Raw genomic sequence first — 26,907 nt, 5'->3', positions numbered from 1 at the left:
AGAATCTTTGAGTAGAAGGTGTTTCCTCCACACAGTGATGTGATGCAAGTAGGGCTGTCTGTTCTTTGAATGAATGCTAATCTAATGGTTAGCTTTGGGCTGGCAGCCAGCTGTAGCTGTGTGTAAGTCTCAGTCTTCTCTCCAGACATGTGTGTCTGTAATCAGATGATGCCTGTTGTGTTCAACTCATTGACATGGCTTTTTGTTGCTCTTATCCCTCTAGATAAATATCACTGTTGTGTGGAGACTACAGATTAGGGCAGCAGCTACGATTAGGGCAGCAGCTACGAAGGCAGCAGAGTGGGCAGCAGCTACCTTATAATAAAAAAATCCAGCACATAAGCATAGATCTTTAGCCACAGAAAATCTGGAACCGTAGCCACTATTTGTAACCTCAAATATGAGACCATCGTGTGTGTGTGTGTGACGTGACGGACGGACGGACAATAAATTGTTATTCAACCTGCCTGTAACAGATGGTCCAGGGATTGGATCAGAGCGGATCTCATTACAAACAGTAACCGTTGAATAAAACTGAAGGGATAACTATAATCTGTTACTGATGATGCACCTCTCTACATACTGTAGTTTATCATACCAGCACGGTGCGATTCAGAGTCTTTGTGTCTTTGTGTCTTTGTGTTGAGTGTCAGTGTATTCTTTCATGAAATATAAGATGGAGGCCGACCTACTCACATGAGTCAGTGTCTGATCCCAGGCAAGTACATTTAGTTCATCTATATTATATAGCATTGATGGTTGTTTTATGGAAGGCTTTTTAACTGCACACTTTACAGCTGTAATATAAAGTAGAGTTTCTGTCCTCTGGTCTGTGACTGATGGTAAGTGAGGCTTCCAGTGTGTCAGATCAGTCCAGACTGTGTCAGGAGGATATTAAGGCTCTGATGTTCATTTATTTCACTGTGAATTGATGAAAGATGCCGCCCTCCTCCCCTGTGAGAGTGAGAGACGTCACTTTGTTCTGCCAGAGTGGAGCAAAGTGTGTTTTGATAGGCCAATTCATCTGAGCCCCCTCGTATAGCCTACACCAGAGCTCTGCTCAGTTACAACCTCTGTATCCACACCACAAGGTTGGGTTCAATCCCATGTCAATGCCAGGCTGATGCAATGCAGGAAATCGAATCAATTGAAATTCAATGGTGGTAGGTAGCCTAGTGCTTATGAGCATTGGCCTAGTAACCGAAAGGTCACTGGTTTGAATCCCGAGCTGGCGAGGTGAAACATCTGTCAATGTGTCCTTGAGCAAGGCCCTTAACCCTACTCGCTCCTGTAAATCACTCTGAATAAGAGCGTCTGCTAAATGACTGTAAACCAATCATTATCATAAATCTTGGGAATGTTCTTTTTGTTTGTGTGCTTCCATTGCATCAGGAAATTAGTTGGAAGTGACCGTGACTCTGGCCAGCTGGTTGAACCCCCAGTGGTTATTTGGCTGGAAGCCTGGAACATAATATTAACCCAAGACAATCATCCAAAATACAATCAAATTTGAAGTTTTGTATTGGCCTAGTCAAAGTGCAGACCTAAACCCAATATGACAGGACTTGAAACAAGCAGGTCATGCTTGAGAACCCATAGATGTTGTTGAGTTAAAGTAGTTCTGCATGCAAGAGTGTGCCTAAATTCCTCTATATGAGAGACTGATCAACAACTACAGGAAGCATTTGCGTTCAGTGGTGGCACAACCAGTTAGTGTAAGGGGGCAATTACATCGGAGCAGGGACTCTACAAGGTATCGAAAGCTTTCCACAGCAATGCTGGCCCATGTTGTCACTGCTTCCCACAATTGTGTTAAGTTGGCTGGATGTCCTTTGGGTGGTGGACCATTCTTGAAACACACAGGAAACTGTGTGAAAAACCCAGCAGTTTTGCAGTTCTTGACACAAACCGGTATGCCTGGCACCTACTGCCATAACCCATTCAAAGGCACTTAAATATTTTGTCTTGCCCATTCACCCTCTGAATGGCACACATACACAATCCATGTCTCAATTGTCTCATGGCTTAAAAATCTTTCTTTAACTCTCAGGGATGGGCGCCCCGCTAGCGGGACAACTTTCTGTGAAACTGGAGGGAGAGTCATTCAAATAAATAATCATACAAATGATGGATATTAAACATTTAGGAACATAAGTGTCTTAAATCTGTTAAATTCTTGTTAATCTAACTGCACTGTCCGATATAGAATAATTACAGCGAAAGCATGCCAAGCGATTGTTTGAGGACGACGCCCCACATTAAAATATTTTTCCACCAGCACAGGTTTCATAAATTCACAAATAGCAATTAAATATTTGCTTACTTTAAAAAAAAATCTTGCTCTGATTTGTCATCCAACGGGTCCCAGCTACATGTAGTGTCGCTTTGTTAGATCAAATCCTTCTTTATATCCCAAAAAGTCTTTAGTTGGCGCCATCGATTTGAGTAATCCACTTGTTCAACATGCAGAGAAAGGGATCCAAAAGCTACCGCTAAACTTGGTTAAAATGAGTCAAAATACATTTCTATCTAATCCTCATATACCCTAAAATGTAATTAAACTATATTTCACAAGGAAAGAAGTATGTTCAATAGGAAAACGATATTAGCAGGTGTGCATCTTTGTCGCGCGCATAGACTAATTTCCAAGTCTGTATCCCAGTACTAAAACTCATCATTCTTCCTCGTTTGGGAAAAAACAAGCCTGAAACCTTGACCAAAGACTACTGACATCCAGTGGAAGCCATAGGAATTGCATACTGGGAGCTAGATTACATTTCTTCCCTATATGTTCGATTGGAAGAGCATGGGCTCGCCAAAAATACATCTGATTGGTTTTTATTTGTATTCTCTCCTACCATATATATTGTGTTAGTCTCCTACATTATTTTAACATTTCTACAAACTTCAGTTTTCTTTCCAATGGTACCAATTATATGCAAATCCTGGCTTCAGGGCCTGAGTAACAGGCAGTTTACTTTGGGCACGTCAGTCAGGCGGAAATGGAGAAAAATAGACCTTAGCCTGAATTAACCTGTCTCCACTTCATCTACACTGGTTGAAGTGGATTTAACACACTTCATGAATAAAGCATCATAGCTTTCAGCTGAATTCACCTGGCCAGTCTGTCAGTGTACATTCCTCATTAAAGAAGACTTCACAAACCATTTCTTCAGCAGTTCCAGTACCTCCAAAAGCCCACTTTCACCCTAGACCAAACTGGATGACCGTGGCATGTTTGCTTTTTCCCTCTCCATTGGAGCAGCAACCCACAGTCTGTAAAGGCCCACTCACTCGGAGGATGTGATTGACTGGGCTGCTGACCCAACCAGTTATGTCCTCCACATTCTCTGAATGAGGAGGTCAGATAAGCACATTGTGTGGCTCTGAGATGGACTGCTGCTGTGCTGCATTGCTGGCCAATTGACTTCCCACCATTGTGGGATTCCTGACCCTGGGATGTCTTTCACCACGAGAGACACCAAATGGTCTCTCCTGGATCATTTTCAACCTTTTTAGATATGTTCAAATGCCTTTAGTGGTGCAAATGGATCAAAATGCCCTTGTCTTGTGGAAAGAACATTTTGCATCAAAAGGATCGCACGTCTTGGATTCTGGAAGATGTTCAGATTGGGATATTTTCTGCATCCTTTGATTTTACCCTAGCAACATCACATGCCAGAAGAACGTGTCAGATGTACGTGGATATGTATTTTTCAGAGGCAGGTATGACTCTGACAAATGTGTCTTTCTTTAGATGTGTTCTTTGAATTTTCTTTGAATTACTTCTACACCTTCTACCCTTCACCATTCAAGCATGTCGTTAAAAGGCCCTCTGGTCCTGCAGTTAATCCAGGTTCCATGACACGTGTTAGTGGGACATTGAGCACTCGGGTAACTCTGACATTAATCTTTGACTCCCAGCTCATAGCCGCGTCTAAAGAGATCTCAGATGGATTGGTTGATCCACAGTGCAGCGCTCTCTGGTCCTCTTGTTTAACGGGTCCTGGTCTTCGTCCTGTGGGTTTAATGGAGTACATTAGCCTAGCCTAACGGCCATCAGTCAGGCCTGGATAAGTGAGGTTAAAGTGTTGCGGAGGTTGTTTGAGTACAGCTGACCCCCCAGAATTAAATGGCAGTTAGATGTCCCACTATAAGAGAGGTACTGGAGGCATTAAGTCCCTTTCATATTCTTTAATTGCTCATCGAGGGCCATGGCTAACCGTTTGCATATGCTGCTGCTTTCATAGAGCTCTGGTGGCTCAGTCACAGTGCTCCATAGAGTCACATGCTGAGACCACATGCAAGTTATCAATGGAGGGTGTCAGTCTCTCTCAGCCCACTGGGGTATTTCCTGTGAGCTATGATAGAACACCATAGTACTGGTTGATTTACTCACCCTGAATGGGAGCCTGCTGGCTGGGCTGCTGTCCTTGGCGGTGGAGCTGCTCTCTGCTGCTCTGGTGTATCCTAACCCTGGCATTATCCGCTCCCACTGATTGTCCTGGGGAGCTGGTGGTTTGGAGGACGTTTAGTGTCCGTGTCCATCCGGTGGTGCAAAGCGAGCGGAGGAATGAACCGGACTGGAATGTGGTGGTCCACATTCTCCCACCGATCCCCTACAGCGCTGAGAGGGAACGATCAAACCGGCGTGGCACAGACTCTATGAAAAGCCCTTTTGTGGAAATGGCTAATCTAATTTGTTTCCCCCACCGTAAGATGGTAGCATGTCAGCTCATTTTGCCTTTCCTTGCTGCCGGCAGGCCCCGCGGCCCCAGACTCATGGTCAGGCCTGCTGGAAGGGAACAGTCTAGTGTTTCGTGACCCTCGCTCACTGACTGACTGACTGTTTTTCTCTGGGCTACAGCTGAGTCGGAACAGCTGAGAGGCAGCCAGAACCAAGGACTTGTCTACATGAGTTTGTTTTTTTGTCGATGGCCACAGTATCGCAGGGAGTGCATTCCTACACAAACTCCTGTATCTGTTAATTTACTCTCTCCAAGAGCTCCATTCATAGATAATGCACACTGCCTGGAGACTATTATGTAGTTTGTAGCTAATGTAAACTGTGTTTATATGGGTAAATCACATCAAGATGAGGACATATATTCTCTCCCCCCCCCCGTTCTCTCTCTCGTTCATTTGCTCATTTTCTCTCTCTCATTCTTTGTCTTTCTCTCTCTCTCCCTCCCTCCCTCTCTCTGCCTCTTTCTCCCTCCAGGCATGGGACTCGTTGTGCAGGCGAGGTGGCGGCAATGGCCAACAATGGGATCTGTGGAGTCGGAGTGGCTTACAATGCCAAGATTGGAGGTACAGTACCGTACAACAGAGTGCGATTCATGTCATCTCTCTCTGTTATCTCCTCCATTTTTATCTTTCAATTCTTCATGTTTTCTGACTGCTAAGACGTGTGCTGCATCCGTACTATTCTGAGCTCAGTTTGAGCAGGAGTTGCTCAAGGGTAACTCTTCCTCCTCCACTTCTCGCCCGAGATGACAGTGAGGCTCTATGAACATTAGGCGTGTGTGATAATCTGTGTGCAGCGTGACTCCTCTGAGCCCATGCCTCAGTGTAAGTGTGTGTAATCCCTTTAATTAGTGCCATCTCTTTTATCCAGTCAGTTCATGCTCTCATCTCATTACCCCTCTGCATGTTTTATCTCTCCATGCTGCTGCATGTTTCCAGCTGTCACAGCCCGGCTAAATCCAACGCATAGTTTTAGTCCTTATTGGTCACATCCAATAGCTGCCTGCCGCCACTTCTCTACTGTCTGGAGTAGTACTGTCTCATTTAAACGATGAACATGCATACAAGTCTTATTCAGTTAGTCGAAAAATAAATTCTGTAGATGTTTCACATTGTATGCCTCCTGCATTCAGCCTCTTCAGCACGACTACTTCCTTTATAAAGGTAGACTCCACACTGGGCAGTGATTAAACAGTCTGCCTTGGAACCTGCGTGTTAATGAGATGGTTAATGAGCAGCAGCTTCTGCTCACCTTCCCCACTCAGAGGACAGAAACTTTCTGACCAACCACAGTCCTTCCAAGACTGCAGCAAGGGTGCCCTGTCAGGCGTAAAGGAGAGTGAAGCAGAGGAACAGCAGTGTGTGTGTGTGTGTGTGTGTGTGTGTGTGTGTGACCTACCCGCAGGCTTGGCCCAGTCCGGCAGCTGCCTGTTAATAAGTGAGTAGAAATACCCACTTCTAGAAATAAATATTTTTTATTTCACCAGGTAGGCTAGTTGAGAACAAGTTCTCATTTACAACTGCGACCTGGCCAAGATAAAGCAAAGCAGTGCAACACAAACAACAACAGAGCTACACATGGAATAAACAAACATATAGTACAGTAGAGAAAGTCTATATACAGTGTGCGCAAATGAGGTAGGATAACGGAGGTAAGGCAATAAATAGGCCATAGTGGTGAAATAATTACAATATAGCAATGAAACACTGGCGTGATAGATGTGTACAAGTAGAGATACTGGGGTGCAAAGGAGCATGAAAATAAATAATATGGGGTGAGGTAGTTAGGCTATGTGCAGTGATCTGTGAGCTGCTCTTGAATGCTGGTGCTTAAAGCTAGTGAGGGAGATATGAGTCTCCAGCTTCAGTGATTTTCTTTTTGCAGTTCGTTCCAGTCATTGGCAGCAGAGAACTGGAAGGAAAGGCGGCTGAAGGAGGAATTGGCTTTGGGTGTGACCAATGAAATATACTTGCTGGAGCGCGTGCTACGGGTGGGTGCTGCTATGGTGACCAGTGAGCTGAGATAAGGCGGGGCTTTACCTAGCAAAGACATATAGATGACCTGGAGCCAGTGGGTTTGGCGACGAATATGAAGCGAGGGCCAGCCAATGAGAGCATACACGTCGCAGTGGTGGGTAGTATATAGGGCTTTGGTGACAAAACGGATGGCACTGTGATACACTGCATCCAATTTGCTGAGTAGAGAGTTGGAGGCTATTTTGTAAATGACATCACCGAAGTCAAGGATCAATAGGATAGTCAGTTTTACGAGGGTATGTTGGGGAGCATGAGTGAAGGATGCTTTGTTGCGAAATAGGACGCTGATTCTAGATTTAATTTTGGATTGGAGATGCTTAATGCGAGTCTGGAAGTAGAGTTTACAGTATAGCCAGACACCTAGGTATTTGTAGTTGCCCACATATTCTAAGTCGGAACCATCCAGAGTAGTGATGCTGGGCTTGCGGGTAGATGTGGGCAGCGATTTGGTTGAAGAGCATGCATTTAGTTTTACTTGCATTTAAGAGCAGTTGGAGGCCACTGAAGGGGAGTTGTATAGCATTAAAGCTCGTCTGGAGATTAGTTAATACAGTATTCAAAGGGCCAGAAGTATACAGAATGGTGTAGTCTGCGTAGAGGTGGATCAGAGAATCACCAGCAGCAAGAGCGACATCATTGATGTATACTGAGAAAAGAGTCGGCCCGAGGATTGAACCCTGTGGCACCCCCATAGAGACTGGCAGAGGTCCGGACAATAGGCCCTCCGTTTTGACACACTGAACTCTGTTTGTTTGAGAAGTAGTTGGTGAACCAGGCGAGGCAGTAATTTGAGAAACCAAGGCTGTTGAGTCTGCCGATAAGAATGTGGTGATTGACCGAGTCGAAAGCCTTGGCCAGGTCGACGAATACGGCTGCACAGGATTGTCTCTGATGGCGGTTATGATATCGTTTAGGACCTTGAGCGTGACTGAGGTGCACCCATGACCAGCCCGGAAACCAGATTGCATAGCAGAGAAGGTACGGTGGGATTTGAAATGGTCGGTAATCTATTTGTTAACTTGGCTTTCGAAGACCTTGGAAAGGCAGGGTAGGATAGATATAGGTCTGTAGCAGTTTGGGTCTAGAGTGTCTCCCCCTTTGAAGAGGGGGATGACTGCGGCAGCTTTCCAATCTTTGGGGATCTCAGATGATATGAAAGAGGTTAAAAAGGCTAGTGATAGGGGTTTCAAAAATTTCGGCGGATAATTTTAGAAAGAGAGGGTCCAGATTGTCTAGCCCGGCTGATTTGTTGGGGTCCAGATTTTGCAGCTCTTTCAGAATATCAGCTATCTGGATTTGGGTGAAGGAGATTTCTAGAAAGGCCATACTGTGGAGGGCCTATTGCACTGCCCCTCCACCAGCTCTCATACCATACACACCTAAACAAACACAACAATGTCTTACTATACACGTGAGGACTTTTTGCGGACCAACAATTGATTCCCATTCTAAATCCTATTTTACACCTTACCCTAAACCTAACTCTAATTCTAAACCTAATTTCCTCACTTCTCTGAATTGTATTGGTTTATTATTCTTGCGTGTCATTCTGGTACTCACAAGTATTGTAAAACGTACACACACACACACACACACACACACACACACACACACACACACACACACACACACACACACACACACACACACACACACACACACACACACACACACACACACACACACACACACACACACACACACACACACACAGAGGGAGATATCAATCTAATATCCTATCACTATGGCAGTGACTACCAATGAAAGGTAGGTCTTTGTCATCCCACCAGAAATCCTACCACTATTCCAGAGCACAAACTGTAAGCTCAAGCTTTGACCTTAAGATTTAGAAAGCTGTATTGGCTTCAACCCACCTACAGAAGAATCCCTGTGTGTTGGTGGAGGTAAGGGGTAGCAGAGATGGGCGCAGCGCTCCCCAGATAATGGGCTATCTCCTCCTATAAAACGATTTGCTCGTTTCGTTCTGAGCTCTACGGGGACCCTGAGTCAGTGCCCTCGCCACTGGATGCCTTTGGAGAACTTCAAAGGGCTGAACTTTATTTGTTTACTTTAACCGGTATGAGGGCAGTATGGATAGCTTGACCCTCCGTGCATCAAAGCAGCCAACGCGTTTGTTTTGAAGATGTCTGCCTTCGATTTCTCAGCTTCCTATCTGCTGGGCTGGGATGGGGGTGCGGAGAAAAAGAGGATGAGGAGGCTCCGAAAACTGCCCTAGAGGCTAGCGCTAGAAAACGTTCAAATTTAAATTCAGAATCGATGGCTTTAATATTTTAAAAGCGCTGGCATATCCCAATTCAAGTGTCCCTCTTCTGCAGAGGGGATTTGTGCAAAGCAAAGTCCACCCGGATTCAAACTTTTCATCTGTTTTCTTTGGAGGGAAACAGAATGTTCTCATTTATGACCTGTTAACGAACTTTCAGTATCAGCGCTTCTTCAGATCTAAGACTTATTTATCACCAACTCTGCTGCTGACTGTTTGTTTTTCTGTGGAACACTTCCTACCAGTGGCTTTGGTATTTGAGTTTAACCTTGCCTGCATTTCTCTTCAAAGAAAAGGAGTAGATGGTTATTAGATTGTGTGTGTGTGTGTGTGTAGGAGTGCGTATGCTGGACGGCGAGGTGACCGACGTGGTGGAGGCCCAGTCTCTCAGTCTGAACCCACAGCACATCCACATCTACAGTGCCAGCTGGGGCCCCGAGGATGATGGGAAGACGGTGGATGGGCCCGCCAAGCTCGCCAAGGAGGCCTTCCTGCGTGGAGTGACCGAGGTGTGTGTGTGTAAATATCTGTGTGTTCTGGGCCTCAGTTGTGTGCCTCGTTCCCAATGCCTGCCTCACCATCAATAGTTTGTATGACTTCCTCTACACACAGCCAGTAATTATGTAGTAAACTATTCAACCATTTTGACGGCCAAAGGCAGCTTGAATAACGCAAGTGCACTTCATGACCCAGACGATTATGAATGGGGAAATTTGATTTGGTCACAGTGGAAGTATCAGGCTTTCTAAACTCCACTAAGGATACAATAATAAATGGCCTGAACTAATACTGTAGGAAAAAGAATCCTCAATACAAAGCACTGAAAATATTGTACATTCATAACCACCTGAAGTGCACTTTACACAATCAACTCTCTTCACATCACTACCGTACCACAATTGTAGAAGTGATTTCAGAATCTGAGTGGGAGGATATTTGTGTTATGAGATTACCTCAATAAAACGCCATTGAGCTCAGGTCACGTGCAGATTTTCTTTTGCATGTGAAATGCAAACAGTTGTAAATAGTTCATGGGCTGGCTTTAACATTAGGGTGGCAGGATTCAGAGAGACCGAAGTCTTAGCTCCAGCTCCTCCGTCTCACATGGGCATCCGGGCAGAGCATTGGCATACTGCCAACCCTGAGACTGTGACATACTGCCAACCCTGAGACGTTATCTGTGTGTGTGTGAGAGAGAGACTATTGCTTTTAGGCATTTTGATAACTACTTAAAGAGCAGGATGGTTACTGGTCCTGGTCTTTAGTGTCAATAGGAAACAGTAGCTGGTTTGCTGAAGGCTCTGTCTTTAATGGGCTTCTTACTGTATACAGCCTCCACCAAAAGAAATGTGATTACAAACGCTTATACTATAGTTAAGCAATAAGGCACAAGGGGGTGTGTTTAGTCTTTGGATGTGTGAGCGGAGGGAACAGTAAGCATCCAGACTGCAGACTTATAGGGGCCATATGCCAGGCTCTCTTTAGTGTACACATGGGAGCCTGCATCCATCTGATCCCAGCTCTAAGGGTAAGAGGGTGTGAGAGAGCCAGTCATAAAGCATTGAGCCGAGCCAGGACCAACGGGCCATTCAGACAAAGAACCATCAGACCTTATGGGGCAAACCCCATCTGAGGGCCGTTACTGGTGCCCTGTCTGCCTCCTTTTTATTACAGGCCTGTCAAATAAAAAGCATATGGCATGTAAACACACTATTCTATAGGGAGCCATGGCATCATCAGTAGCTCCAGTCTGTTGTTTACATTGTTCATGATTGTTGCGTGTGATGGTCAATGTGTGGAGGCTGCACCACCCAGCACAATGGAGCATACTGTGGGACTTTGATATTTATTCACTGTGAATGCTGAATAGCACAGATGATTTATTGCTCAGGGTTTGTTGACAGACAGTCCGGTCCCTGTTGTCTTGTATTGCGGCCGTGGTACATTAAAGCTCTTTGGATTCAAAGCGTCTGAGTGATCACACAGTCCTGTGATGTATGGATGAGCTGTGGCAGGCCTTTCAGAGATGGACCCTGGAAATAGTTGTGCTGTCGTATCAATGGGAATCTAAATTAGATTGAATGACACTGTGTTCCCCTCTTTCATAAGCTGCGCCACACCAAGATACACATGCATGTGGTCTTGTGCGTCAGAAAGGCCTGTCTAGAAGCCTTGTGGTTGTCTAGGTTTGTTATTGACTCTGTTCTGTCTCTCCCTCCTCTAGGGTCGTGGGGGCCTGGGCTCCATCTTTGTGTGGGCATCAGGGAACGGCGGGCGTGAGAAGGACAGCTGTAACTGTGACGGCTACACCAACAGCATCTACACCCTGTCCATCAGCAGCTCCACCCAGAACGGCAACGTGCCCTGGTACAGCGAGGCCTGCTCCTCCACCCTTGCCACAACCTACAGCTCTGGCAACCTCAACGAGAAACAGATCGTGAGTTGAGTAGACGCGTGTTCACGCACACACATACACACATATACACTTACAGTGGCAAACGGAGCGGGGAACACGGATTTTGATGAATTAACATTAATTAACAACACACACTCTCATTCACTCCCAGTGTGAGCGTCATGAGGAGTGCGGGAAACATTTGTCTGTACAGTCTGAAAATGGGCATGTCAGAAAACATTCAACTGAGTGGTGGTGTGTGTGCAGGGTGGAGGAGTGTGTGAGTCGGGGCTCCTGTCCTGTGAGAGTCTTGTGCTCTGTGGTTCCAGGGCCTCAGTGGTATTCTGTTGCTAACTGCAATAGGAGGTCACACAGCTTCCCTTGAGCTTTGAAGAGAATGAAGTCTATTTTACAGCATATTAGTCAGGGGAATGATGTGTATGTTTGTGCTTCAGTGAGATGTAAAAATGGATGGATACTTTTGATGTATAGCCAGGGTGTTGCTGTTTAGAACCAGGTTGACTTGGCTCCTGGGATCCGTAGAGTATCTCAGATGGTTGAATCCAGAGCCAAAGCACTAGTACTCTCTAGCTGTACTCTAGAGGTTTGAATGTTTCTAGATGTCCTAGTTATCCTGTCGCACTTCTTTCTTATTTTTGTTGCACTTCTTCGTCGGTGTTCCTACTGGTTTTAGTGCTTCCTCCTTCCAGTCAGATAGAATATAAGCCAAATGCTTATTGGACTGTTTGGTTCTTCAAGGCAGGTTGTGTGTGTGTGTGTGTGTGTTCAGTCTGGAGGAATGACTGAGTCAGTTCTCACTGGCCTGCCTCAGACAGCCATGGCCTACAGTGACACTCTCTTTCCCGCTTTCCTTTTCTCTCTCTTCATAAACTCTTGCTCTTTGCACTCTTTCCCACCCGCCCTCTGAGGCCCATTTGAATGAAGAACTGTAAAACGTTAAAATCCCATCTCCATCTCTCTCACACACACACACACACACACACACACACACACACACACACACACACACACACACACACACACACACACACACACACACACACACACACACACACACACACACACACACACACGCGAACGAGGTGGAGGATGGAGAGCCTCTCACTAGGAGAGATTACAGTACAATACTGTATAATGGATGTTCATCCCAACCTCTTGCCATGAGGAATGCTGTACACACATGATTAATGAATTGGTGTGTTTCCACATTCATGATTAATCATTTGAACCATGTGTTGATACATAAACGTTTATCAAAGTAGAAGGGGCTGAGTAGAATATGATTTTTATAGTGTATAACTCACACTCCTACTGATTTTTCAATAGAAAGTTCTTTATTTGCCCATATATTAGGTGTTAACATTTCGGCCCTGTATGTGCAGCACAATATCTAACTACAAACTCTCTTCCTGTCAGGTGACAACAGACCTCAGACAGAAGTGTACTGACACCCACACGGGCACCTCCGCCTCGGCTCCTCTGGCTGCTGGGATCATCGCCCTTGCACTGGAAGCCAAGTGAGCCACTCTTATCACCTGTCTGTCTGTCTCGATCTGTGTCTCTGACCGTTTGTCTCAATGTCCCCTTGCTTGTTCCTATTTTCCTCTCTGTCTGCTTCTCTCCCTCCTTTGTGTTTTTTATTGTCTGTTCACAAATATTTGCCGTCTGAGCGCACACACAGATGTCTCAGAAGTATGACAAACTCTTGGGGGAAGGCAACTGTCTTGTAATAATGTATTGTGGATCAGAACAGATGAGTCAGTCATCTCCTATCATTCTGCTATGAACGTGTCATCAGCTCAGTACTGTAGTCTGGTTGGGGAACGGGGCACTTGTGACCAGTAAAAACCTCCTGTAGGTCCCTGTCCATTTAAAAGTGTCCGACTGTACTGCAGGACTTTGACTTTCCCTTCAGCCAAAGCTGACCTTTCAGTAAAAGAGAACTGATGAGGTTTAAACTCAATGTTTCGCTGGGGTACTGTACACTATTTGACTCTGTTTTACTGTAGGCTTTTACTGTTGCTCTGCTGGGTGGAACTGCAGTAACACAGGGTTTTATATGGAGAACAGAGGAGAGTGAGAGAGCAGAGATGTGACTGACAGAGGGATCTCTGGTCTCGATCTTTTCAATGCAGTAACATTAAGCCTGATGTTCAACTCTTCTAGTGGACTTGGGCACCTAATGCCATTTCCTTTGCAATTTGTTGCTATGCATTGTGGTAGGATATGTTGTTGCATGTTTTACTCTCTTCATAATCATGTTAAGTGTATTTCAGATCTGGAATCTTCTATATTGATGAAAGGTATGGTTGTTGTGTGTGTGCAGTAAAAACCTGACATGGCGGGACATGCAGCACTTGGTCGTGAGGACCTCTCATCCCGCCCACCTCCTCACCAACGACTGGAATACCAATGGGGTCGGCCGAAAAGGTACAGCGAGTTCCATTAGCTGAGCTCGGTTGACCATCACTCCCGTGCCCTGCCAGTTACACAATGGAGACTGATCTATATTGTATTTACATCAATTGATTTTAAAGTTGCCTACATTAAGAAATTACAGAAGGCCATGGCTCCAAAGTTCAGGGAGAGGTTTTACTGGGCACACAGCAGGGTACATGCAATAATCTAATAGTGAAGATGCCCTTATTGAGTTGGAACTGGAATCGTGATGAAGTAGCCTTTCAGCAGTCTATCGATCTCTCTTTTTCCTTCTCTCTCTCTGTCGATCTCTCTCAGTGAGCCATTCATATGGGTATGGTCTGCTTGATGCCAGTGCGATCGTGGCTCTGGCTGAGAACTGGACCAATGCTGGGCCCCAGAAAAAATGTGTGCTATCCATGGTGGCAGAGCCCAGGTGAGCCACACACACACACACACACACACACACACACACACACACACACACACACAGCTCTACCAACTTGACCTGTAATGCCACTGTTTGGCTGGCAGGAGCATCAGTACTAGCTTCATAGGGATTACATTGGTTTTGGGTATAGTACAGTTAACCTACCAGGTGATTAGCATATAATAAACCTATGTGATCCTTATTAGAATAGGATGCTTCAGATTGTGTGTGTGAGAGTCTCACATCTTGGGGTGGGTCGGCTGTGGAGGTGATGAGCGCTGCTGTGTGTGGGCTGGTTTGTGATGGCCCGTAGGTGTGAGAGGTGCACATGTGGGACCAAGCTGTCATACCCCAGTGTGACTGCACGTCATGTTTAGATTCTGAGCATGGCACCGGGAGCCCATTGATAGGCTCTGCTGGTTCTTGTGTGTGTGCAAGGGTGATGATATTTTGAACCTGGGGGAGCATGTTTAATAAAATAAATAATCACTTACAGATGAGTCTCTCTCTGCTTCCATGTTCTCCACGCTGTCCTGGCTGTCTCTAAACCTCAGTCGATATTTGACTCTTTCACTCTCTCACTCCTTTGCTCTTGCTCTCTGTTCCCCTCTCATTCTCTTTCCCTCTGTCTTGTGCTCCTTCTATCTCTTCCCCTCTATCTATTCCCCTCACACTTTCTCTATCTCTCTTTCTCTCTCCCACTTTAAGCCTGCCTCTGCTACATACTGTAGCTGACAGGTTCCCAGCCCTGTTGTATTGTCTCTGTACTGGTCCCCAGATCACAGCCCACTGGAGCCTGTTAAAGGTGTTGGTGGCATGGTGTTTGTGCAGTGTGCATTGTACAGTGCAAGAGGTGTTGCTTCTCCTTCACTCTCTCTGACTGCTGCGGATTAGATCCTAACATTTTAAGGGATTTAATTAGGAGGAAGCGGTGTGGTTTTTACACTCAGTTCACCGATTACGGCCCGTATTTTCTATTAGCTGGACGCCACGGCTTTTGTAAAGCCTCATGCCCTCCTCTCTCTCCTCCTCTGGGTTCAGTTGTAGTGGATGTGTGTAAGCTGCTAAGCGGATTGGGGGGAGTCGGGGGAGCCTGGTACTTTTCTCCTGTAGAGGACAGGGCTGCTGCAGGACCTGAGCTGCTAATCCTGTTTCAAGGCCGCAAACCCTGTGCCCTCAGCAGGCTCTCACTCACACACATACTTCTCTCGCACACTAGTCTAGAGCGACAGTCACACACTCATGCAGCATCACTCACACACTCAGAGAACAATTATAGTCACGCACACAGATGATGTCACATGCTCATTCCCAGCTGTGACATCTTCCTCACAGACACCAAAAGCCAGCAACATGAGAACACAAGCCTATTCAATCACTATGCTGTCTTTGTGTAAATGTATGTATTTGGTCATATATGCTGATGTGCTGTTTATCTGTGTGTCAGGAACATTGGGAGCCACCTACTGATCACCAAGACAGTGGACGGCTGTGTTGGGACAGCCAACCATGTGAGCTCTCTAGAACATGTCCAGGCCCAGCTCACCCTCTCCTACAACCGCAGGGGCAACCTGGGCATCTACCTGACAAGCCCACAGGGCACCCGCTCCACACTGCTCGCTCCCAGGTACACACACACACACACACACACACACACACACACACACACACACACACACACACACACACACACACACACACACACACACACACACACACACACACACACACACACACACACACACACACACACACACACACACACACACACACACACACACACACACACACACACACACACACACACACACACACACACACAGTGTATTACATACTTCCTGTCTCTCCTCTGCAGGCCTCATGACTACTCATCAGAGGGCTTTAATGACTGGGCTTTCATGACCACACACTCCTGGGATGAGGACCCCCGGGGGGAGTGGACCCTGGAGATGGTAAACGTGGCAGGGGCCAGCGACTACGGTAAGCCACCTCTCATTTACTACCTTATTAGTTATTGTTATGTCTGGAACATTTTCTGGGAGCTCAGAGAGAGAGAGAGTGACAGGGTTTCTGTTAGTGCAGCCGTGTCTGACTAGCAGTGTCACTGAAAGAATGTGTGTGTGTGACGGGATGTATGCTTGTATGTGCATTTATCTGTGCAATATGTGTTTGATTCATTGATGTACTGCGTGTGAGAGAGTGCGCGTGCATTTGCAGTAAGTGCTTGATTTATGTGTTAATGAATTTGATTATTTCATAGTGTGCATGTGTGCATCTACGTCATTCATGTGTTGATGATTGTGTGTGTGTGTGTGAGATGCTTCCAGACCGCTAACCTGGAGTGTTTTATGCACGGGGCAGCAGTGTCTGTGCCTGGAGAGCTTTCCTTTTGATCTCCTTTATACAAACTGTCAGGCAGTCTCTCTCTAGCTCCACACACCCACCTCTAAATCAGCTTCATTAAACCAGGGAGAGTAAATTAAGCAGGGGAGTGGAGGGCCCTGCTGTCTGGCCCAGGCTAACCCAGGCTGATCCAGAATAACTATGACCTAAGGCCCATCCAGGCCCTCTCAGACAATCTTTTTGGGGTTTATTTGTAGTCCTCTCTTGCTCTTTATTTTTGTTTTCTTTCTCTCACTCTTCTCTCGCTTTCCCTCCCTCCCTCCCTCTGGCTGTAGACCCTCTCAAAGGGCTCGTCATATAAATGGCTCTCCCGGGAAGTGTTGTTCTGAACTAACGGGTCTATAGAGAAACACCAGAATGTATACTTATACATTTAATGCTTTACTTCTAGGAATCTTTTCCTGTCATTCCATCCAGGAAATCCAAGAATATAAAAGGAGCAGGATAGAAGCTGCAATTACAGAACCCACCCTGAAGAGTGCCAGAGCCCTGCTGGCGTAGACGGTGGCTTGGAGATCTGTGCTCTTGTTTCTTATGTGTAACACTCTCTCTCCCTCCCTCGGTCTAGGCACTCTGACTCAGTTCACCCTGGTGCTGTATGGTACAGGCTCAGACTCTCCCAGCTCCACAGCCAAGGACCTCTCTCAGCCCAGTAACGGCAGCTGCAAGACTTTTGACCTACAGCAGATCTGCATTGGTAAGCATGTTACCATTGGTTACTGTAAGAGAATGTACATTCTGTACCTAGAGTTAGGCAACTAGGGTCTCAGAGCTGTGGTGTGCCCAGGCTTTTGTTCCTGCACAGCACAAATGCACCTAATTTCTAATGGATCAAAAGTCTGCCCCACTGGCTCTGCAGGCTTCAGTTGCCTACCCCTACCCTAAGCCTACATTTAATGAACAGGTACATTTACACTGCACACTGTACAGGTAAGAAAGATTAAACACTGGCTCTCATATCAAAAGTGTATGGCTTGTATAGGTTAAACCCTAGAGCAGGAGTCTCCAACAGGTAGATCGTGAGCTACCAGAAGCTCGCAGCCCACCTATGATAAGCTTGCCAATGAATTCTGAAAGTACATGCATTTCTTCATGTGTTCCATCACAAACTGTTGTAAACGTAAGGCTCCCTCCCGGCTACTATCGAATCAAAGGCACATTGACATTATCCCACCCCTGGTTAGCCACTGTTGACTTAAAAATCCAACTGTAACACAATCTGCCAATTAAATTCCGGCAATGTTGTTTGGTGCGCGCATTTGTCTAATGATAGCCGGCATCTTGTGGGTAGACAGGACTTTCCCCATAAACCTTCTGAATTAAATGTGAACAAACATTTAACCTCACAGAACTAGGATATATTATGATTATTTGTATCAATTGGGTGGCCATTGCTTTGCAAACTGCCATGTTCTATAGACATCAACACTTGTCTTCTGATGTGGTTTAAGCATTGACATGGATACCATTTTTGTTGTTTTCTTTATGAATAATTGTTATATTGAGAGTAAAAAATACAATTAAACTGCGAGAAGTGAATTCAGAAAATACAAAACACAATTTTATGGGGCCTGTCAAGACAGATACTGTTCAGTAACCATTATATTACCTGGGTATATTGACAGAAAGCACAAATCTGGTTCACTAAGGATCCAGGGAAGAGTTGCATGGTAGAGGAGAATAAATAATGTGCCTACTTGAAAGCTATAAAAAAAAGAGTAGGTTGTGACATGTTTACATCTTTAAAAGTAGCATTCATGCTAGAGTTTGGAGCCCACTGCCCTAGAATAAGACTGGGAGAGACAGGAACAGTCTGACCCCTGCAGGATCCCCTGGGTATCACAATTTAACAGTTGTTGGTATATTGTTTCAGATAGTGAGTGGCGTAATGGCATAGATGTAGGTTGTGAAGCAAGAACTCTGGATGGTTGAGTTTGTTGATCAGCTCGTCCTCAGAGACATCTACTGCGATAAATTAAACATGGGGGCAGATTAGCGAGGACTGCATTTTCCGAGCTAAACTAAGACTCACCTCCAACACACAATTCTGCCCCAAAACAATCCTAAAATCAGGACAGGTAAAACAATAATAATGACATTATGGGATGGACAACCAGTGGGTTACATTGGTTTCAAGTTTGTATCTGTACATATTTGACGAGCTGATCATAGTGAAAAATAAAATACTTCTGCATTTGCCGTTGTGTTAACACATTGACTCTCATTGCAAATAGGCCCAGGATAACTCCTGATAAAGTTGGCTAACTTAGTCATGGGAATCAGGAATAATAAAGCAAATGCAACTGCCTGTTTTAGGAACAGTAGGCCTACCAAATGGATGGGCATTCATAAAATTCCATTTCAGGCCGACACTGTAGGCTACACCCCCACCGACTGACGCAGACATCAATTGGGTGTCTTTTTTTTTTTTGGTCCTTTCCGGACCAGTCTCTTTTTTTGTTGATTTCCACGCCCACGGATGTAGATTTTTGGTCCGGACCAAATCTGAACCAATTATAGACGTCTATATTTGGTTTGGTTTGGGCCTCCCGAGTGGTGCAGTGGTCTATGGCATGGCATCGCAGTGCTAGTTGTGCCACTAAAGATTTGGGGTCCTAACAAATGTAAAAATGTGGTTTGGTCCAAACATAGACGGCTGGCTATAAATGACATATTTTTTAAACTTTCATTAAGAACTGACATTTTTACCTGATTTCAACATCTGGAAAATACGTATTTTAAACATCTGGAAAATATGTATTTTCACCTTTAATTCAGAACCTAAAATGAACCTCACTTCAACGTCTGGAAAATACTTAATTAATTGGACTACTCTAGTTTTGTGGGGGTATAGGAGGAGGGTGGGAAAGCAGAACGGCCAACACTCTCACTACTCCCACCCTCTTCCTTCCTCTTGCCTCTGTCATCAATCCCTTCTCCCTCAACACTCTCACTACTCCCGCCCTCTTCCTCCCTCTTGCCTCTGTCATCAATCCCTTCTCCCTCAACACTCTGTCACTACTCACTACTCCCACCCTCTTCCTCTCTCTTCCTTCCTCTGTCCTCTGTCATCAACCCCTTCTTCCTCTGTCCTCTGTCATCAACCCCTTCTTCCTCTGTCCTCTGTCATCAACCCCTTCTTCCTCTGTCCTCTGTCATCAACCCCTTCTCCCTCAACGATCTGTCACTACTCCCACCCTCTTCCTCCCTCTTGCCTGTCATCAACCCCTTCTTCCTCTGTCCTCTGTCATCAACCCCTTCTCCCTCAACGATCCGTCACTACTCTCACCCTCTTCCTCTCTCTTCCTTCCTCTGTCCTCTGTCATCAACCCCTTCTTCCTCTGTCCTCAACCCCTTCTCCCTCAACACTCTGTCACTACTCCCACCCTCTTCCTCTCTCTTCCTCCCTCTCCTTCCTCTGTCATCAACCCCTTCTCCCTCAACCCTCTGTCACTACTCTCACCCTCTTCCCCTCTCCTTCCTCTGTCATCAACCCCTTCTCCCTCTGTCCTCTGTCATCAACCCCTTCTCCCTCTGTCCTCTGTCATCTTCCTTCCTATGTTGTCCTCTCCCTCAACACTCTGTCACTACTCTCACCCTCTTCCCCTCTCTTCCTTCCTTTGTCCTCTGTCATCAACCCCTTCTCCCTCAACACTCTGTCACTACTCCCACCCTCTTCCTCTCTCTTCCCCTCTCTTCCTTCCTCTGTCCTCCTCTTTTCCTGCTGTCCCCTTTCATTTGATCCTTCCTTTCTCTCCCACCCACTTCAAGTCTTTCAACAGGGCGAGAATGACAACTGATTATGAACCTAGTAATTAGATTGGGGTAATGGCCTGTCTGACTGTGTAGGCTGGAGGGAATGCGCCTTGGGTGGATGCGGAGGGGAGGTGTGGAGCCTCAGTAGCTGTGTGTGTGAGATTCGCTTTCCAAATCATTGGGGGAGATAAGGAGTTACAGGGTGCTGCAGTGATAACACACTAATGCCACTGCCAAACTATTCACATGGATGTGCAGACTTAGTACAGATAAATGCTTCAGAGCTTATTAGAAAGTCCATATATTTGCAATATTATTTCCAACTGGGTTGGCAAAGCACGGCTCAGGGCATAGATATGCTACAGTGCATTTCTCCTCAGATTGATGAGGGATTTACACACGTTGCATTTGTCTCGGCACACAATCGGCACAGCTCATCAACACATTCACACTCCAAACAGTTTGCGGCAGGAAACTGTTCATTCTAGCAGAAGCTACATCAACATTATGCAGCTTAAGTTGAGGGCACATTCACAGGCTCATGATTTTAATGCCCCAGAATGAGGCGATGCGTAATGTGCTGCATGATTGTCATGGCAGACTATTCAAATACAGTTCACATATTTGAAGCTTTGTGTGAACTATATCCATTAATTACCGGTGGTTGTGCACTAACTGCGTTAAATGAAGAATTTGATCACCAGCGGTACTAAAATATGTCTGTTTCTCCTCTTGTCTCCTTGTATGTAGAGTGCAATGGTGGCTACTACCTCTTCCAGCAGGGCTGTGTGAGGGGCTGTCCAGCCGGCTACACCGCAGGCTCCCAGCTCCTCAGTTACACCATGGGGAACTCTGTGGATCCAGCCTCGGTCCCCTCCTGCCTGCCCTGCCAACCCCCTTGCCTGACCTGCAGCGGCCTCAGCCCCAGCGCCTGCCTCTCCTGCCCCCCTCACAGCCACCTTGACCCTGTGTCCAGCACCTGCCTGCACCTCAACCAGATCCAGAGGGAGTCCCCCGGGAACTTCATGGTGGGCCAGGGCAATGCCGGTCCCCGCCTAGAGCTCAGCTCCCGCCTGCCCGTCACCATCGCCGTGCTCAGCTGCATGATCATCATGGCCACCTTCGCAGGGGTGTTCGTTCTGCTGCAGCTGAGATCTGGAGTCCTGGCCAAACTGCCCTCACTGGAGGAGGCCGGCTCAGGCCTGAGGGGGGGCTTCGGCCTGGGGGGCAGCAGCAGAATGGTGTCGTACCGCGGTATCCCTACAGTGTGGGGCGATGAGGGAGTGAACACTGACTCCGACAATGATGAGTTTGACGTCCACAATGAGAAGACTGCCTTTATCAAAACACAAAGTGCTCTTTAACCCCCTCCTGTCTTCAAATTCCTTCTTTCTACAGCCTCTCCCCCAATTCTCTGAGTCGTCTAATTCCGGGCTCCCTGTCCTCATGTTCCCCTCCTCTGGTTTCTCTTTCCCTGTTTCACTCCCTCGTTCTTCCTCTCATGGGGTTTAATTCCCCAGGTTTAGTGTTCCACTCTGTAGTGGGTGACGTGATGTGAGACTGGAGTCACGCGGAACAGGGATGGCCTGGGTGCGCTCGGCGCTCACTACACACTCGGGTGCTTTTCTATTAAACTGTCTCTCCGTGCCCTTTCGCCCTCAATCACCATCAGACAGAGTGTTTTCTGAACACAGCCCATTTCCCGGACGGCTCCAGGGTTTCCCTGTCACAATAAACAAACCATTATTGTTTGCTCTCTCCCTTTTTTTCCTCCTTCAGTTCCAGTGCAGTAGCCAGATGAGATTGTAAATTGGGGGTACAGTGTGTGTGTGTGTGTGTGTGTGTGTGTGTTGAGTGGATACTAAGATCGGGGTAGGGTCAGGTTCTGAGAAGCCACAGTGGAGTCGTCAAAGTCCCACGGTTTTGGTGAATCAGCCCCAGGCCCTCCCAGAGCTGCGGAGTGTCCATGCTGCAGTATGACTGTGTCTCTCTCTCTCAGCTCTGGCTGGATACAAGGCTATGAGTCCATGAGACTAGCAACGCTCACTCTACCCCCAGCATGGGGAGAGAGAGGGGGGGGGGGGGGGGGGTTCGGACCGAGTGCTCGCTCGCTGCCAGATCTCCAAAAATAGGTCAGCAGTTCACCCAGCTAGGCCGCCACACTTTACTGGGCCTCAGAATTTTGACCAAAATAATATTGCCTCTATGATTATTACCCCATTCCCAAGGAAAAAAGTACCTAGGACTAATTAAATTGGCTTTCCACTTAAGTATTTTAATTGCTCAGCTTCTGAGGGTGAGCGTGTTAGAGAGATGTATTGTGGATGGGGCTCAGTACAGTAGAAGTGACTTTTAACACAGGGGTTTCTCTGAGCAGCTATACAGGTAGTGAGAAGAGTGTGTGATAGAGAGAAGGGTTTTACGCACTGCAGAGGAGAGAGAGAGAGAGAATAACAGTCTGGCCATGATTACCAGACGGGGCACTCTACTCTCTCTACTCTGCTGCTCTTTTAATGCTGTTCATCACACACACTTTGCACTATGTTGGTCTTGTGTTTTTGTGTGTCTTGAATGTGTGCAGGCCAAGTGTGTGAGCAGTTGAGCAAAAGGAAGGAATGCCCACATTAGGAATACTAAGGATGTGGTTGTGTTTGTCAGCTGAGTTAGGCCAACCGGTATCATATGTAGTTTCCCTGTCTGCTGTTCTTTAAAGAACTGAGGTTGGCTATAATGAGCAAACTTCTTTTAACATCTTTTATCTGTCTGAGACTGATCACTGCTTCTCTCCACTCGCCCTCCAGTCGTCATCAGGGGTGTCGATGCAAACTACAGATAATCTGTTTCATATACTTGCCAATGAATTATATCCTGAATGACACTACAGCTCAGATGTGTTCCAAGGGAGTTTTTTTTTCTATTCAAACTGTGTCTTTATTGAAAAAGTTAAGTGAATATTTGGCTGAATATCTTCCTTCTACAATCTTCTGTACCTCATTAATTCATCCATTGGACAAATATTGGATCCATCCATCTTTTTTTTTCTTTTATGTTGAAATTATTTTTCATTTCCAGCAGATAATAAGGGGCTTCGCTGAGATGGGTTGTCATAGTGACAACATGCATAAAAGATTGATGCAGCTGCTCATCCCGTCCTCACTCAGATCACACAGCAACGGCAGCAGAGTATGTGTTACATAGCGATGATGAAGGATTATATAGGTCAAAGGTGAAAGCTTTTCAGAGAAGGATATTTCTATTGAATCGATCCGGAGTTTTCCTTTCACTGATTTACACTTCTGCAGTAATAATAAGACTGAAATGTCTTTATCTACAGTGCCACAGGGCTGTAGGGCTGCATTCTCGCTTTGTTATTTCTCTCTCTCTCCTCCCCTACTCTGTCTTGGCACAACTTAAATGTAAATTAATATATCCTGATTTATGCCCTCTGAATATATTGTTTTCAGGATTGTTTTTTAAGGTGGTGGGGAGGGGGGGGGGGGTGATCCCTGTGCTTTAAATCTTATGTAATTATAAACCTTGCTGAGAAAGACTTAATCTTCAATACACATGTTGGGGAGTTGCTACCCTCTGAATGCAAAGTAATGACGGCCAACTTTGAGCAAAATATGTAATTATTACAAAGATGGAATAGTGTGCCATTTAGCCCTGGCTGATGTAAGGTGCAGTAATGCTGTCATTGTCTTTTCCCTTAAAATGAAGAAGTAACCGATAAATCTTAAGATTTTTCTTCCTACCAGAATTCTAGTTGAGGCAATCATTTGAATGTCCCAACGTACTTCCCCCACTTACATCCGTTTCATCTAAGTTGGTCACTCCTGAATGTGGAAATCTCTATTGCATTATAACAGTATGTCTAAGGAAACGGACAGCTGCTGGGGAGGAGGTTGCGCCCTTTGCAGTGCAGCCTCAATACTACATCTGACTGCAGCAGAGTTTATGGCATTACCAGGGCAATTTAGAGATGTGTACAGTTCTGCTTCAGATTGCTGAGCCTGAGTTGGGGAGATGACGCAATCTGAGGTTTTCTATATGCATTGATTCATAAATCAGATGACTTTTTTTTATTTTTTTAGCCCTTTCTGTTATTCCTGCCTTTTAATGCAGAGACCTTTCCCTCTCCACCCCCTGCTTGGTGACGGTGGAGCAGAGACATTCTGTATGCTGAGATGCAGGGTTGGATGTGGAGGGAGCAGATTGAGAATGTATCCCATCCCCATACACTAAAGGGCTGAATGAGGCTGTATGTGTGTGTGTTATAACTACAGAAGAAACACACTCATGGGGGTTAAACAGAGCTCTGTCCACCTCTCCTTATCAAGTCTTTGGCCCGGGGCTACATATTATTCCTTACAGAAACAGTGACCTATGAATAATGTAAAAGAATGACTACCTTAGATGGGACAGAACTCTAAAATAAGGCCTATTTTTGTACTATATATGGTGCAGTGTAATTTTATTGTAATTTAAAGATTTTTTTTTGCTCTTGTTAAATTTGTCCTTTTTATTTAATTGATAGATTCTATAAAAAATAAAGATCTATGCAAACTTGAGGATTTGTCATGTGCTTTTCTATGTGATTAATGGTTGGCTGTATTTCAAGAATCAATATCTTCTGTCCAGCTAGATTGAATTGAGTAGAGTACTTTATTTCACCTGAGTGCTGTGCTCCAGGACAATGACAGTTCAAATATAGAGTCAAAGGATAGCTCTACAGGAGTTGGACAATTGTGGTAAATGAAAAGTAAAAGTATAACTGTTTCTTACATCCGCAGTACTGTCACACCAGAAGAGCTACAGCATGTGGCCTCCACCCAGGGTTGGGTAGGTTCCTTCTTTAACATAATCTGTTAATTACTAAACTCAGCAAAAATAGAAACGTCCCTTCAGGACCCTGTCTATAAAAGATCATTAGTAAAAATCCAAATAACTTCACAGATCTTCATTGTAAAGGGTTTAAACACTCTTTCCCATGCTTGTTCAATGAACCATAAACAATTAATGAACATGCACCTGTGGAACGGTTAAGACCCTAACAGCTTACAGACGGTAGGCCATTAAGGTCACAGTTATGAAAACTTAGGACACTGAAGAGGCCTTTCTATGGACTCTGGGGGAAAAGCACCAAAAGAAAGATGCCCTGGGTCCCTACTCATCTGGGTGAACGTGCATATTAGGCATGCTGCAAGGAGGCATGAGGACTGCAGATGTGGCCAGGGCAATAAATTGCAATGTCGGTACTGTGAGACGCCTAAGACAGCGCTACAGGGAGACAGGACGGACAGCTGATCGTCCTCGCAGTGGCAGACCACGTGTAACAACACCTGCATAGGATCGGTATACCTGAACATCACACCTGTGGGACGGGTACAGGATGACAACTGCCTGAGTTACACCAGGAACGCACAATCCTTCCCATCAGTGCTCAGACTGTCAGATTTCCAGTCATTCCAATTAATTTAATACCCCTTGATCTTCAAGAATAGGATTTGGATATATAGATTAGCCAAATATTTTACCTCAGCATAACCCCAAAACTAAGGACTAATTAGCCTACTCTGTTTATAATTTATTTTGATGTTATGGAGGATTGATTAGGCTCATTGCTTTGAGTTGAAAGAGTAAATGCTGCTCTCGGGAATGGCATGCTTTGAACACTCCCGAAAAGCGCTTTTTTGCATGTGAAAACTGGAACCGAGGTAGTTTCAAGTTGGATATTCAACGCTTTCAAACCTCAATAGCTTTCAAACCACTTGAGCTTTCAAACCACAACTTTGCACAGGTCTTATTTTCACGATTTTGACATTAATTCGCATTCCAAAGCTAATAAACATGTGGAAATGTGAGCAGCATTTTGTATTCCTAGTTGAATTAGTTAGGGAGCATAAACAAAGTACAAACTATTTATACATTTGAAATTCAATAGCTCCCTGGTTGTGACCTACTTGACTCAAACACGGTTCAGAATGTCCACTGTCTACCCTTCTATATTGCACACCCTTTGGTTTGTCCATTTTCATCTCACTCGATTTTACATGAATTCTAAAATGTCAATAGCTCCTTGGTCATGTGACCTACTGACCTCAAACAAGGTTAAGAATGTCTAGTGACTCTACCTTCATATCACACGTATCTGACTGATAGAATCGTTAACAGTGATTACTATTATCTGTCTGACCCCCTTGTATCCTCAAACCCTCCCAGGATATTACAATCTCACAACGCAGGATATTTGATGGTCCCTACATTCCTTTCTAACAGTCCTCAAGCTTCAATAGGACAGTCAATGACTGTGTAACTGTTGAAATTCAGAGTCAATGTTATCATTTTAGCATAAAATGTTGTCTCCAGTTTCTTGCATTCTCAGGTCCTGCTGAGTGGACTGTATTGATGCCTTTTCAG

At 45.4% G+C, this 26,907-nt stretch overlaps 1 protein-coding gene across 3 annotated transcripts in view; it reads left to right on the top strand.

Moving 5' to 3' along the window:
• Positions 1 to 25,058, top strand: part of LOC124035687 (furin-1-like) — a 94,647-nt gene extending 69,589 nt beyond the window's left edge. For all 3 annotated transcript variants that reach the window (XM_046349276.1, XM_046349274.1, XM_046349275.1), the window contains exons 7-16: positions 5,222 to 5,310; positions 9,401 to 9,573; positions 11,289 to 11,501; positions 12,897 to 12,997; positions 13,807 to 13,910; positions 14,217 to 14,334; positions 15,776 to 15,955; positions 16,184 to 16,308; positions 17,300 to 17,428; positions 21,238 to 25,058. In XM_046349276.1, coding sequence (XP_046205232.1) covers positions 5,222 to 5,310; positions 9,401 to 9,573; positions 11,289 to 11,501; positions 12,897 to 12,997; positions 13,807 to 13,910; positions 14,217 to 14,334; positions 15,776 to 15,955; positions 16,184 to 16,308; positions 17,300 to 17,428; positions 21,238 to 21,851 — 1,846 coding nt within the window. In that variant the 3' untranslated portion in view covers positions 21,852 to 25,058. The remainder of the gene's footprint in view (positions 1 to 5,221; positions 5,311 to 9,400; positions 9,574 to 11,288; positions 11,502 to 12,896; positions 12,998 to 13,806; positions 13,911 to 14,216; positions 14,335 to 15,775; positions 15,956 to 16,183; positions 16,309 to 17,299; positions 17,429 to 21,237) is intronic.
• Positions 25,059 to 26,907: the final 1,849 nt, after the last annotated feature.

The sequence above is a fragment of the Oncorhynchus gorbuscha genome, linkage group LG05 (assembly GCF_021184085.1).
Source record: "Oncorhynchus gorbuscha isolate QuinsamMale2020 ecotype Even-year linkage group LG05, OgorEven_v1.0, whole genome shotgun sequence".
NCBI classification, from domain to species: Eukaryota; Metazoa; Chordata; class Actinopteri; order Salmoniformes; family Salmonidae; genus Oncorhynchus; species Oncorhynchus gorbuscha.
The sequence above is the reverse complement of the archived record's forward strand: the minus strand, read 5'-3'. Positions and strand labels throughout refer to the sequence as shown.